The sequence below is a fragment of the Notamacropus eugenii genome, chromosome 2, assembly GCF_028372415.1.
Source record: "Notamacropus eugenii isolate mMacEug1 chromosome 2, mMacEug1.pri_v2, whole genome shotgun sequence".
In the NCBI taxonomy this organism is placed as follows: Eukaryota; Metazoa; Chordata; class Mammalia; order Diprotodontia; family Macropodidae; genus Notamacropus; species Notamacropus eugenii.
Window position 1 is genome coordinate 39520700 of NC_092873.1, and position 14101 is coordinate 39534800.

Below are 14101 nucleotides of genomic sequence, written 5' to 3' on the forward strand. Positions count from 1 at the left end.
AAGGTGAAGGGATTAGTAACCAAGAGGTCAGTACCAAGGAAAGGTCACACTGATTAGAAACCAGAGAGGTCACTCACAGGTGCGGAGGAACCTCATAGAAGCTGACACCCCGGTAGCGTTCCATGTGCTGCCGGCTGTAGATCTGGAGGTCCCGATAAGGGTTAACAGAGACCAGCACAGGCCCAATATAGGTCTGCAGAATAGGAGATAGGATGAGGAGGTGAGGGCTCTCCAAGATGCTCCTGTAGCTTCATGGTCCACCCTCACTCCCATCTTGCTCCCTGGGGTCTTACATAGATGAGGTTTTCACGGAAGCGCCGTCTCAGGTTCTCGATGAACGCGGCTTCGCTAGTGAAATTCTCCAACAGCACAAAGTCCTGGACCCCAACTCGGTCCCTTGCAGTCAGGGCGCTCTCCATGCTGGTGATCCGTACTCCGTCACTACCCAGGGCCTAGGGAAGAGGTCTGTCAGAGCTTGGCTCCAGGGACAGAGGCAATAGGGAGACAAGGTATTTACCACATGGGAATGAAGGTTTCTATGAGAAAGGTTTCTATTCATCTATGAGGAAGCCTGGAAGGCTAGGACATAAAGATCACTGGAGAAGAGATGATGAGATCCATGGAGCACCCAGGGGTAAGAGACTGTTTTCTCTTCCCATGCCGAGTGTCATAGGCCCAGCTATTCAGTCCCTCAGAACCTCCAACTAGGACTCTTCACTGACTTTTAGTCTCTCTGATCTCAGTCTTTTCCCTCTCCAATTCATCTCCCCTAGTCGCTGAGATAATCTCACACTCATACACACACATCACTCCCTGGATCAAGAGCCTTCAATGACTCCCCAGTGCTCACTGAACCAAATAGAGGCTCAAGCCTGGAGCTCAAGACAGACATTTATTAAACATCTCCTGTGTGCCAGGCACAGAGCTAAGGACTGGGGACACAAGACAGAATGAGCAAGGCCCTGACTCAAGCAGTCTGCATCCTGTTAGAGGAGATCTCTCACACACACACACACACACACAATTCTATGCAAAATAAATATCTAAATACAAGATACTGTGATGTGGAGACACTAGTAAGTGGGGGTACCCCAAAAGGTCACATGGAGAAGGGGACCCTGGATTTGAACTCTGAAAGAAACATGGGGTTCTAATAGCTAATATTTATGAAGGCCTTTAAGGTTTGCAAAGTGCATATATAGTGTACATGGATGCACACATATAATATACACATACAGGCATGTATGCATGTGCATACATAGGTGTGTATAAGTATATGCATGTATGTGCACATGTGTGTACATCCACATACATGTATAACTAACATAGAGACAGGTGAAGTGATTTGACCGGGGTCAAATACCCACTAACCATTTGAGACGGGATTTGAATCTAAGCCTTGGTAATTCCAGGCTCAGCACTTCACAGCTTCTATATATACAACCTGCCTGCCTCAAAGCCTCACATTCTAACAGAATGGGGGAGAGAACATATTCCAGACATGGGAACAACCCATGCAAAGGCACAGCAAAAAAGGCATTTGGATGCACTGTTAAGTTTGTGGACGGGAGTAATGTAGAATAAGGCTGGAAGGGTACATTGGAGCCAGGTTGTAGAGGGCCTTAAATGCCAAACGGAAGAGTTTGTATTTGACTATAGAGGGAATGGGGAACCACTGGAGTTTACTGAATAGCAGAGTGACATGATCAGACTTGAAATTCAAGAAAATCACTTTGGTATCCCTGGATAAGAACTGGATCTGCAATCAGTCAATCATTCAATCAATCACATTTATTAAGCACCTTGTAAGAGGCAGGCACGGTGCTAAGCACCAGGGATGAAAAAAGAGGCAAAAGACAGTCTCTGCCCTCAAGGAGTTTATAATCTAAAGGAGGAGACTCCATGCAAACAAATGTACACAAAGCAAGTTTAGCCAAGGTTAGTAGGAAGTCATTAACAAAGAGAAGGCACTGAAATTAAGAGGAGTTGGGGAAGGCTTGCAGCAGAAGATGGCATTTTAATGATGATGTCATCACTATAGGGAGTTCCCAGAAGGGGAAATACCATCCCTGTATTATCTGGCATTAGAAAGGTGCCCAGAGAGGTTTAAGAACTCACCCAGGATCACCTAGGGTGGGTTAGAGTTCATCTTTCTGACTCCAAAGTCAGCTCTCTATTTCTATCTCTCTGGCATTTCAACCTCCCAGCTCTGGGCATGCTAAGATCAAAGACCCTGGGGTCAGAAAGTCCTGAGTGTGAATTTTACCTTGGATAACTAGTGGAGGATGGGCCGGAGTGGGAAAAGAAGTTTATTGAAATTGTCCAGTGATAACAGTGCTACATCATGGCCCTGTCTACTGGGGACAGTCTACTTCAGTCAAACTGGGCTGCTCAGCCTCTCCTGCTTTCTCCCCTTTTCCAAGAGTAACACCCCACACCCAGAACAGTCTCCTCTCTCCCTCCTCTCTCTTGGCACCTTTTTCTCAGGGCCCCACTGGAACGCAGTCCCCCCATAGTCAGCTAGAAATGATGCTTCCCTAGCTCTAAGCTCTCAGACAACTGACTTCTATGAATGGAACCACCTTCCAATCTGTATTACGGTTCGTTGTTTACCCATTTTCCTCCTCCTCCCACCAGATGAAAAGCTCTATTGTGGCATCGTAGTGTACTATAATGGGCAGAGAGATCTAGAGTCAGGACAAGTCCAGGTTTGAACCCTGCATCCAACACTTTCTTAGAGGAAGACGCTAGACTAATCCATGTTGGAGGGAGCTTGGCACGTTGGGAAAAGCTCTGGACACAAGGGAGTGTGTCCTGGCTCTCTGCTATTTACTATTTGGGTGACCTTGGACAAGGGGTTTCAGTTTCCTTCTGTGAAATGAGGGGGGAAGGATTTGCTGGCCTCTCAAGTTTCTTCCAGCTCTGTCTGTGATTTACAGTAAGAAGCATAATTCCCGTATGTCACTGAACCTCAGTTTTTTTATCTGTAAGACAGGGACAAATACCTCTGGAGATGGTGTCTGTCTCACGGGGGCTGTGATCCTCAAATGAGATAACGTACGTAAAGGTCTTTACAAACCACAAAATTATATAGAGATAGATAGATAAAGAGATAGATAGATAGATATAGATAGATAGTATCAATTATTACAATCATCATGATTCCCTCACATGGCAGGATGAGTCTGCCATCAAGAATTTTGCTCAAATAGCAGGTTTGACACTTCCTAACTGTACAATGGTAGGCAAGTCACTTAAGCCTCAGCTTGTTCCTCTGTAAAATGGGTATTATTACAGGATCACGGATTTCGAGCTGGAAGGGTCCTCCAAAGTCATCTAATCTGATCCTTTCTTGACAGAGGAAGGAAATGAGACCCAGGGAAGACAAGTGACCTGCCCAATATGGAATGACAAAGGGTTCAAAACTAGGTTCTCTGATGGCACATCCACAGCCCTTTCCACTGTTCTGGAGCCAATGCCATACAGGTAGAAAGTGGTAGAGGCAGGATCTGGAGCCAGGTTCCTGTGATACAAATTCAGCGACTCACCTACTATACAGGATCGCTCTGGACATTGTCAACTTCAATATGCTGTAGAAATGTAAGTTCTGGTTGGGATCTTCATTCCCCTAGCATATATCACACTCCCTTTCTATGGTAAGCACTTTGTAAATGCCTGTTGAATTGAAAAGGACTCTAGAGACCATCTTGTTCTATTGGTACGTGACTTAAAGTCACCCTGATATGCTAGAAAACTAGTCATTCTTGAAGACCTCCAAGGAGGTAGAGCCAATGGTGACCTCCTTTTGGGCAGCTCTGTTAGGAAGTTTCCTCCCTCCCCAAATCAGGCCTCGATCTGTGTGTCTGCATCTTCCCCCTATCTGGGTTTCTGGTTCTGCTCTGACAGGACTAGCAGAACCAAGCTAATCTCTCTCCCACCACAAAGCTGTCTCGCATTCCTTGAGTGGGCCTCACCAGACCTGAGAGCCTCTTTGGGCAGGTATTCAGGATGGAAGTATAGTGATGATAAAGCCTGAAAAGAAGAAAGCAACTCCCTCTCTCTAGACCTCCCCCAAACATTCCTGAGGACCAGTCTCGGGGCCTCTCCCTTGGCAGCCCCCTTCACTGCTCACTCAGGAAGCATATTCAGTAAGTCAGACAGGGATACAAAAGACAGGCAGGGGATACAGAGGCAAAATGAAAACAATTCTTGTCCTCCAGAAAAGGGGGTGGGGGATGTTCACAGGTCCACCAATGAACCAGCATTTACCCAGAAACCCCAGCATCGGGGCCTGGAAATATGAGGAAAAATATACATAGAGAATTACGTACAAACTATATACAAAAAGACCTGCTAATTTGGGCAGTAGGAATCCAGAAAAGATAGACTGTAGATAAATACAGGTTATACACACAAGACAGATACAGTGATCTGGGAGGCCACCACAACTTGGGGAATGAAGAAAAACCTAGTCCAAAGAGGCTTCCACCTTCTCCCCCAACAGGTATGTACCTAAGGTGAGAAGCTCTACCCTCACCAGCTGCCCAGTCTACCATCTCTTCTCCCTGAGGGACTCCCCTAGAAAGGCAGGGTCTGACTCAACAAGTTCTCCCTGCCCCATCTGTACCCACCCCCACACAGACTACAGGTGTCCCATAATAGCCCTGGGGGCCATTTCATTAGAAAGAACAGCTGCCTCCCAGCCCATCCCTAAGCCCAGAGGGGCCAACAGGGAAGCGCCAAGGTCCAGCCAGGGGCCAACAGGGAGAACAGTAATCTGGGTTCTTTGACTTTTATCCCCACAAAGTAGGCCTTGAAGGACTAACAGGAGCAGGAGAGGGGGCAGTTCCCAAGAACTCTGGATTTGCCGAGTCCGAGGACCTGGGTTCAAATTCTAATTGCCACTTACTGTCTGTGTAACCATTGACAAGTCAATGCACCTTAATTTGACAAATGAGGGGATAGAACTTCTAAGAACTTAGAATGTCCCTTCCGGATTAAACATATGGGGCAAAGAATGGAAGGCAAGAGAGAAAAGGGAGAGAAGTGAAGTAGAAGCGAAGGGGGAAGAAGCCCAGAACCCCTCCATCTGGGGGTGGGGGGGAGAGGGGCTTCCCACTCAGCCCACCCAGCTGGATTTGGGCAGAAAGATTTAGAAAAGGGCCTGGGCCAGAGGGAAGGGTGTAACGCAGGACACACAAGCTACAAAAGATTAAACCCCTGACCTAATGGGAAGATGGAGTAGGGAAGATGTGCACATCTGGATAGAGTGCACCTGGAAGCTGCTGGAAAATTTAGGACGCCCGTTCCCCAAGTGCTAAGCAACAAGCAATGCCCCCCCTCAGACAAGCGAAGCTCCAGTCTGGCCTAAACTAATGTTGTCAACCTACTACCGACAGCTGGGGACAGGACCGTGCAGGCGCAAAAGTCGGGGACAGTGGCTCCCATGGGCGCCCCCAGTCCCGGCCCCAGCCATTCCGGGCCCAGGGCGTCCTCCCCACCTCCACCCTCTCCCTACAACTTTCAGAGATATTTTTTCCACCCGACATTCCTGGACCCCGCCCGCTTCCTGCCCAAGCTACGGAGCTGGGGCTGGGGTTGGCGATGGGGACTGGGGAGGGGGAGTTCCCCGGACCCCCTCCTGGGCCCCTCCCCCGGCCCGCTCACCGATGCTCGGTACCCGCATCCTGACCCCCCCAGGCCGTCTGCCTGGGCTGCCTCCCGCACTCACGCACCCACACTCGGCTCGCCAGAGGTGTCGGGCTCTGGCGGGAGGGGAAGGAGAGAGGCAGGGGAGAGCAGGCGGTGTCAGCTAGGGAGGGGCTGACACCGCCCACTGCCCCCCTCCCCCCGCCCGCCCGAGAGGCAGGGACCCACGAGACTCAGGGAGCTGGAAGAGAGGGGCTCTGGAGGCCTACGGCTCTGAACCGCGGGAGGGAAGATGGGTCTGGGGGACACCATGAACCGCGAGCTTCCTCTCTTCTCCTCTGGGGGGTGGGAGGTCTCCCACGGCCCAGAACCCTGGGGGCGGAGCTCCCGGGGCCCCCTCCCCTTTTTCTTGGCCCCTCCCCCGGGCGGGGGCTCCGCCTGAGTCAGGTTTTCCAGGAGAGCAGTAGATTCCAGGGTGGGGCGAGCTCCACACCACTCAGCCGGAACCGGGCAGGCGGCGAGTCTACGCGGACCAGGAATCCTCTTCCGGACACTGGTCTAGACCGCTACATTTTAGAAACGGTGGGGAAGGTCACTACAGGACTTGGGCTACTCGTCCTCAAATAGTATAGGAAAGAGAATTTCTCCTGGAAACCCCCTTTCCCCGATGTTGATTTCAGAGAAAAAGCTAAAAAATAGAAATGTCCAAATAGGGACCGAAGCGGCTGGAGAAGGGGGCGGGACGTGTCTTGGGAGAATGACCCTCCCCACTGACACTCCCGCCCCCAGCCAGACTCCAAGCACCCTTAAACCCACAGCGGGTTGGAAGAAGTAAGTGCAGAATTCCCAGGAGCCAAACTCGCGTTTCCCGGCCCGGGAGGTGAGGGTAGGTAGCGATCTGGGTATCCTACTGACCAGAAAGTCGTGAGTTTTAATCTAAGATCTGGCCGAAGGCCAAAGAAAGACAACCAGCCTACGTGAAGCATTTAACTAGTAGGGTGACCTTGGACAAGTCACTTCTCTCGGACCCTCAGCTTCCTCATTTGTAAAATGAAGGCTTTAGCCCGACAACACACACACAATATCCGTCTGTTCAGCTCTAACCCTCCACCTTCGAAGCTCCCTTCAGTCTTCAGTAACTAGTGTCTTCCCCCTCCCACTTCCCCTTTTTAAGTCCACAGGCACCTAAATCCCCCTCCTTTGGGCAGTCTCCTAGGCTAAAGAGGAGGAGTGGATTCAGGTCCCAGACCTCACTCAGTCCCGTGGCCTTTATATTCAATTTCAGTTACCTCTTCAAAATCAAAACCAAAAAACTCAGCCATCACCACAGGCCCAGAGACAGTGCACTCAGGGCTTCGTGGCTGACTTTCAGCTACTCCTCCCCCACCCCAGCCTAGGACAACAAGGGGCTCTCCGGGGATAGGGGTGGTGAGAACAACAGATGCAGGGCTCCCCTTAGGAGAGACTAATTAGCTGCAGAACAACAGGCCTGGGGAAGGGAGCACATCTCTTCCCACCCAGGTATGAGCCAACTTCCAGCAGGGTAGAAATAGGTTGACAGCTGGGAGATGAGGGACAACTCCCCCAACCCCCTTCATATACACATACACCAAGGGGATGGTGCGGTGATAATGAGCCAGGGGGTGGAAAATGCAGCTGGGGAATGGGCGGGCCTGAGCAAGAACTGGACAGAACCAGGAAGGGGGCGGGGTGGGGGAAGGAATGGTCAGATGAAGAAGGGGGCTAGAACTTTCCCAGACAGTTCATAATTACAGGATTCCGAGAGGAAAGAGATTACAGAGATCACGTAGCCGGTACCCACCATTTGATATATGGGGCTCCGAAGGCAAGTGACTTGTCCAAGGTCACACGGATAAGCAAAAAGTAGAATTTGGATTTGAACCCAGTTCAACTCCTAGTTCGACATTCATTCCTACCCACAGCACACTAGCTACGCAGACAAGTCTTCAGGACTTAGCCTCTGCCCAATCCCATATCCACCTTTCCCCACGATCCACACATTTTCCCATTGCACCAGACTAGCTGACCGGACTGGGGAGGGGATCCCCACAAGAGCAGCCACAGGAGTGGAAAGTCCGTACGGACCCTCTACCCTCCGAAGGTAATTGAACAAACTGGCACCAAAGTAGTTAATTACGGGGCCGAGGAGCCACGTGGTGGCTGGAGCTGGAGAGAAGGGGAGTCGAGAGGAAATCAGCAAAGATCTTAGGAGGGGGTGGAGACTTTGCCCTTTTCCTGCGCAAACCCAATGAAAGAGTCGGAACCCCTTCCCTTCCCGCCCCCAAGACCGCAGTCTCTGGGCCCCGCCGCTTAGGGCTTGGGCTCTTTCCCCGAGACCACTCCGCTTCTCCCGCCTTCGCGGGTGGGAGCTGGACAGAGGCGCCTGCCACAGTCCAGAAGGCAAAGGAAGGCTGCAGGACCGGGCAAGGAGGGGTGTGCACTGGAGAGTGGAGGAAGGAGCGCCCCCAGCCCTGGCCCGTCCGGTCGCGTCTCGTCCTCCCTCTCACCCCCCTCCGCAGTCCAGAAGGTCCCAGCGTCCGCGTCAGGAGGATGGAATGAGGGGAATCCGAGGGGGAGGAGGGGACGTCCCACAGAGCTCCGCCACCCCGGGGTCTGAGGGAGGGGATTCCTGCTAAGGAAAGACGGGGGTGGGATGGGATTGCACACATTCCCGGCATTCCCGCCCCGACGGAGCGGCCCAGAACCCACACCCGAACCATGAGCCCCCAGGTGCCACGAGGGAGCCGTCGCTGGAATTGTGAGGAATTTCCCCAAGCCCCAAACACTAAATAAAGTACGGGCCCCAGATTGGTGGTTATGTCTGATGACCAAGAGCAGGGTTGACAGTTGGTTTTTTGTCCCGAACTCTCCCCCCGGCCACATCGCTGCCCCCCACACCTGCCGCAGCCCCCGCGGAGGGGGACGGGCTCCCTGGGAAGAAAGAATCGAGACTGTGTGGGGAAGGGCTGGGGGAAGTTATCTGGAAGGCTGCTTTAGAGTTGGAGTCATCCAGTGATCAACAAGCATACATCAAGGGCCTACTGTGTGTCAGGCCAGCTCCTTAACAGTCTGAATCTCAAGTTGGGGGGAGGAGGGAATCATGCACTTATATTAAGTATAGAACAGCTTATAAGTAGCAGATTCAAGGAGGGGAGGGTAGTACAGTAGCTGGAGTGACCAGGAAACCCCTTCTTCGTTAGATGGTGCTTGGAATGTCCAGAGCAGGGCATCTAGTCCTATTCTAACCGTACAGGAAACTGAGACCCAAAGGAAGCAAATGATTTAGAGAGTAAGGAGGCAGAGGGGGAAGAGAGGACTCGTGCTGGCTTCAGAGGGAGAAGACCTGAGTTCAAACCCCACCTCCAAAACACTAGCTAGATGATGGGGAAGTTAATTAACCTTTAGAAGCCTCAGAGGTTTCATCTGTAAAATAAAGATAATAATACCTTTTAACTCCCTCAGGATAGGGAGTGTTTTTCTATTTTCTTTTTTGCCTTTGTATTTCCACCACCAAGAACCTTACCTTGCATATAGGTGTTTAATGAATGCTTATTTAATTGAATCAGATTGACTACGTAGAGTATTTTGCAAACTCTAAAGTGCCATAGAAATGTATGTTGTATATTATTTGAGTTCAGGTCCTGCAAGTCCAAATCTATCAATTTTCCAAGAGGGGTATTCAGGGCTCTCTGGGTTAGGGAGAGGGATTGTACAGGGTCAGAGATTTAGAGCTACAAGGGACCTCAGAGGCATTTGAGTCTGATTCTTTCATTTTACAAATGAGGACACTGAGGCACAAACTGGTAAAGTGACATGCCTAGGGTAATAGAGCTAGTACGTGATTGAGGTAGAATTTAAACCCAAGTCCAAGTCCAGTGCCCCATCCAGTGGGTTCCTTCATATAGACTGTTGTAAGTAGAAGCCAATTAGACAGTCTCATAACCAGTCAAAGGGCTCTTCTATCAAACCTACTAACCTATCACAGTTTTTGTCCATCCAGACCCCAATTCCATTGTTGTTATGGGTTGTTTTTCAGTTGTGTCTGACTCTGTGACCCCCATTTGAGGTTTTTTAGGATAAAACACCAGACTGGTTTGCCATTTCTTTCTCTAGCTCATTTGACAGATGAGGAAACTGAGGTAAACAGGGTGAAGTGACTTGCTCAGGGTCATACAACTAGTAAGTATCTGAGGCTGGATTTGAACTCAGGCTCAGCACTTTATCTAGTGCGCCACCTAGCATTCTGTGATCCTTGGATTGTAGAATATTATATTAGGGTGACTTCATAGTACAGTAGAAAGAGTATAGGCTTTGAAGTCAGATGCTCTGGGTTAGAATCTCATTTCTGATGCTTACTGCCTTTGTGATACTGAGCTTGTCTCTGGGCCTCAGTTCCTCATTAATCAAATGAAGATGGCCTCAATGGCCTCTTTGGGCTCTAGAGCTCATCTTGCTCAACCCCTTCCCAAAGCAGGAATCCTTTCCATCAGTTGTCTGATAACTGGTCATTCAGCTTCTGGACCCTGTCATCAGAATGGAGCTGAAAGCCAAACCAGAGGACCTGAGCTTGAATCCCAGCTTCCCTACTTTCTGCCTTCTTGAACCTACAAAAGTCACTCCCCCCACTCTGGGCCTCAGTTTCCTCCTCTGCGGGGAGTCTGGACTCTTCAGCTTGATGAGCCCATCCTGGCCTGGCTCCAGCGGACCTTTGCAGACTTCTTATATCTTGTTCCCTTTCTGAGACTTTGCAGACAGTCAGTCCAGCCCTCCTGGCAGACCTGCAGCTCCTCCCTCAAAGCAGACATCTCCCCATGCAAGGGCTGGTCACCATGCCTGGAATACGCTTCCTCTTGACTTCTTCCTCTTAAGAGTCCTTCATAGCTCAACTTAAAGGCCACTTTCTACTCGACCCCTTTCCAGATTACCCCCCAAAGCTGCTGGGGTCCCCATAATTACTGTGTATTTATGAGTCATGTGGTTTTCCTTTATAGAACAGGGACCGTTTCATCTTTGCCTCTGCAATCCTAGCACCTCCAACAGTATCTGGCTGTTAAGCCAAGAGGCTTAAGAAATGCCTGATGATTAGATTAATGATCTTGAGATGGACAGGCAGGTGGAAAGAGCATTGGGCCCTGAATCAGGAGAGAGGCAGACTCAATGCCCTGTGACAAACAAGCCACCTAGCCCCAGTGAGCCCAGGATTCCTTCTTTGGAAAGTGGAGATAATACTACCAGTAATGTCTGCATCACAGGGTTGCCATAATGATAATGATAAAGCCAATGACATAAATATCATAATAGCTAGCATTTACATGGAGCTGTAAGGTTTGCAAAGCACTTTACGAAGAATATTGTCTCATTTTACAATATCACCAGGAAGTAGGTGCTATTATGATCCTGTTTACAGTTGGAGAAACTGAGGTAGATAGAGGTTAAGTGATCTGCCCAGGGTCACACAGCTTATCAATGTCTAAGGCTGGATTTAAACTCAATTCTTTCTGACTCCAGGTTCAGTACTCTTTCCACTTTGGCACTTAGCTGTCTCATCCAATGAGATAACATACCGCAAACCTCAGCACACCAGGTACAGCTAACAGCAGTTAATACCTGTTATCTTGATCAGGACATATGATTTCATCTGGTGTGGAAACTTCAGATGCAGATGAGAAACCTCTGTAATATACAGCTGTAGAGTTGCCTGAGGCACTGAGAGATTCAGTCACTTCCCCAGCTCCCAGAACGTATGTTAGAAGTAGCACTTGAACTCAGGACTTCCTGTTTCTCTATCTGTCATGACACACTGTCTCTCTGTCAAGGACAGACAATAGCTAACATTTATAAAGTGCCTTAGAATATATATATTTCTCATCTATACATTTCTTCACTTCTGGGTCTCAGTTTCTCCATCTGTAAAATGAATATAATAAGAACACCTAGGGTTATTGCGAGAGAAAAATTTTACATATATTTTATTATATATATTATATATTTTATGTATAATTATACTTACTTATTCCTCATTGTACAGATGAAGAAACTGGTACCCAGAAGTGAAGTGATCTGCCCCTAGTCACACAATTAGTATATTTGTTACTCAGTTATGAGTCCCTCCTTCCCCCCAGTTCCTCCCATCTCATCTCCTCAGGATCATTCCTCATTCTCACCTCCTTTGCTCCTGTCACGGATGAAGAGGTAGCTCTTCTCCTGCCCAGGACAGCTAGGTGTTGCAGTGGATAGTGCACTGACCCTGGAGTCAGGAGGACCTGAGTTCAAATTTGACCTTGGACACTTGATACTTATTAGCTGCGTGACCCTGGGCAAGTCACTTAACGTCGATTGCCCACTAAAAAATAAAACCCATCCCTCTTCTTGTGTGCCCCTGATCCCATCCCTTCCCTTCAACAACTGGACCCCTTTGTCATCCCCTCCTTTTTTTCTAATCTTCAATCTGTTTTTGCTCATTGAAGGTTCCTGACTTGTTGACATCCTTAAAAGCCTTTGTTATTGCTTCAAGCTACTGTCCTCCTCCCTTTCACTGTCAGACTCCTAGAAAAAGTTGTCATCTGCTCTGTTTACCTCTACTTCCTCTTTTCACATACCCTTCCCCAACCCTGGCAAGCTCAATCTGGCTTCTAACTCTACCACTCTAATGAAGTTGCCCTCTAAAGATTTCTTAATGGCTAAACTCAGTGGCCTTTTCCCAGTCCTCATCCCTCTTGACCTTTCCAGGCAGCTCTTAATGTGGCTAACCCCTCCCTGGTCTCAGCTACTCTCTTCACCCTCGCTTTTCCAGTCGCTGTTCTCTCTGGATTTTTTCTTCCTGTCTGATCACGCCTCAGTCTTTCTGGCTGGATCAGCATACATCCCGCCCTCTCTATGGGTGTGCTGAAGATCTTGGCCTTGGGCCCTCCTCTCTTTACATTTTCTCTCTTGGTGATCTCATCAGTTACCACAGGCTCAGTGACTTCAAAATCTACATAACAAATCCTCATCTCTCTTCTGCATTTGGGTCCCTCATAGAACTGCTCCACTTGGAAGTCCCGAAGGGACTTCAAACTCAACATGGTCAAAATGAGACTCGTTATTATCATCCTCCCCAAAACCATGGCTCTTCCTAATTTCCCTGTTTCTGTCAAGGACAATGTCATCACCATCTATCCTTTGAGTCACTCAGATTCACGGCCTGGGAGTCATTCTCCCCTCCTCACTCTCACTCAGCATCCAATCTGTTGTCAAGTCTTGTTGGTGTTTTTCTTTTGTTTTCAAAGAGGACCATGACATCAGGGAAGTGATGCCATGACATGCATGTGAATTGTAATTAAGTGACGGGGGACTGTGCAAAGTTATCAGCCTGATTTTCTCCTCCAGAGCCATCTGGGTCTGGTGGATAGATATTAGATCAGGACAGCTGAAAATGGTCCTGGATGCAGTAGGGGACCTTGACTTTTTTAAGCTAATGTCTTTAACAGATCTCAGTTTGACTGAGGCAACACCCATTCAGTGATAAAGGTCAGATAGGAAAGGAGGCAGAGAATTGCCTTTTTACCTAGTCAGAATTGACCTCCAAATCATTTCCCCTTGTTTTCACCAACACAGCCTCCATTGGCCTCACTCAGGTTCTCATTACCTCTTTTACAGACAATTGCAATAGCTTCCTGGTTGGTCTCCCTGCCAATCTCTTCAGCCCTTTCTCCACTGGCTGCCAAAGCACAGGTCAGACCAAGTCACTCCCCCTGTTCAAGAAGCTGCCACTAGGACAGAGTAAAAAAAAAAAATGCCTGTTTGGCATTTAAGGCTATTTACAATCTGGTGCCAGTCAACTTTTCTGGACTGATTTTACATTGTTCTCCCATCATGCAATTTATATCTCAGCCAAATTAGCTGACTGTTAGTTGGTATTTCCTATACACATCTCCTCTCCTGACTTTGCACACCTGTCCCTTAGACCTGGAACGCTCTTCCTGCTTACTTCTTGTAAAGTTAATGAGAGTTAAAGATCTTCCCCATCCATTAATAGACCTTCCCATTAAGGGAAGTTTGATTGGGGGAAGATTTATTTTGTAGGAAGCCTTATACCTTTTGTTAATTTCTACTGAGGCACTGAGGGTGGTGATGCCGTCTGGCTCTGAAAAGCGTATAGATACTCTGAGGTGAGGTTTCCTTTCAGGGCTCACTCATTGGAAGTGTTTGTTTGGCCAGTCAAGACTCTGGGCAGCCGCTAAGGAGCCCCCGGCTTTGAAAACCCAGATGTCGGTGCTTCTCTCTCTGGTAACTATGTATTGTTTATGCTCAGACAGTTGGAAGCACTGTCTGTTGGTCTTTATTTTTCTGTCTGTATTTTCTCTGAAATTCAGGGTGCTGAGTTTTTCCCCTGAACTAAGTGAATGATATATGTGCTTGATTAAAGTGATTGTTGACCCCTCAAAAGCTG

General features: G+C 48.7%; 1 protein-coding gene across 3 annotated transcripts in view; it reads right to left on the minus strand.

Annotated features, from left to right (window-relative positions):
- Positions 1 to 14101, minus strand: part of MYO1C (myosin IC) — a 43694-nt gene that overhangs the window by 21796 nt on the left and 7797 nt on the right. For 2 of the 3 annotated variants that reach the window (XM_072639916.1, XM_072639918.1), the window contains exons 2-3: positions 294 to 452; positions 78 to 193 (exon numbers count right to left, since the gene is read on the minus strand). In XM_072639916.1, the coding sequence (XP_072496017.1) occupies positions 78 to 193; positions 294 to 452 (275 nt within the window). Of the gene's footprint in view, positions 1 to 77; positions 194 to 293; positions 453 to 5667; positions 5984 to 14101 lie in introns of those variants that run through there. The other variant, XM_072639917.1, reaches the window with a different exon arrangement.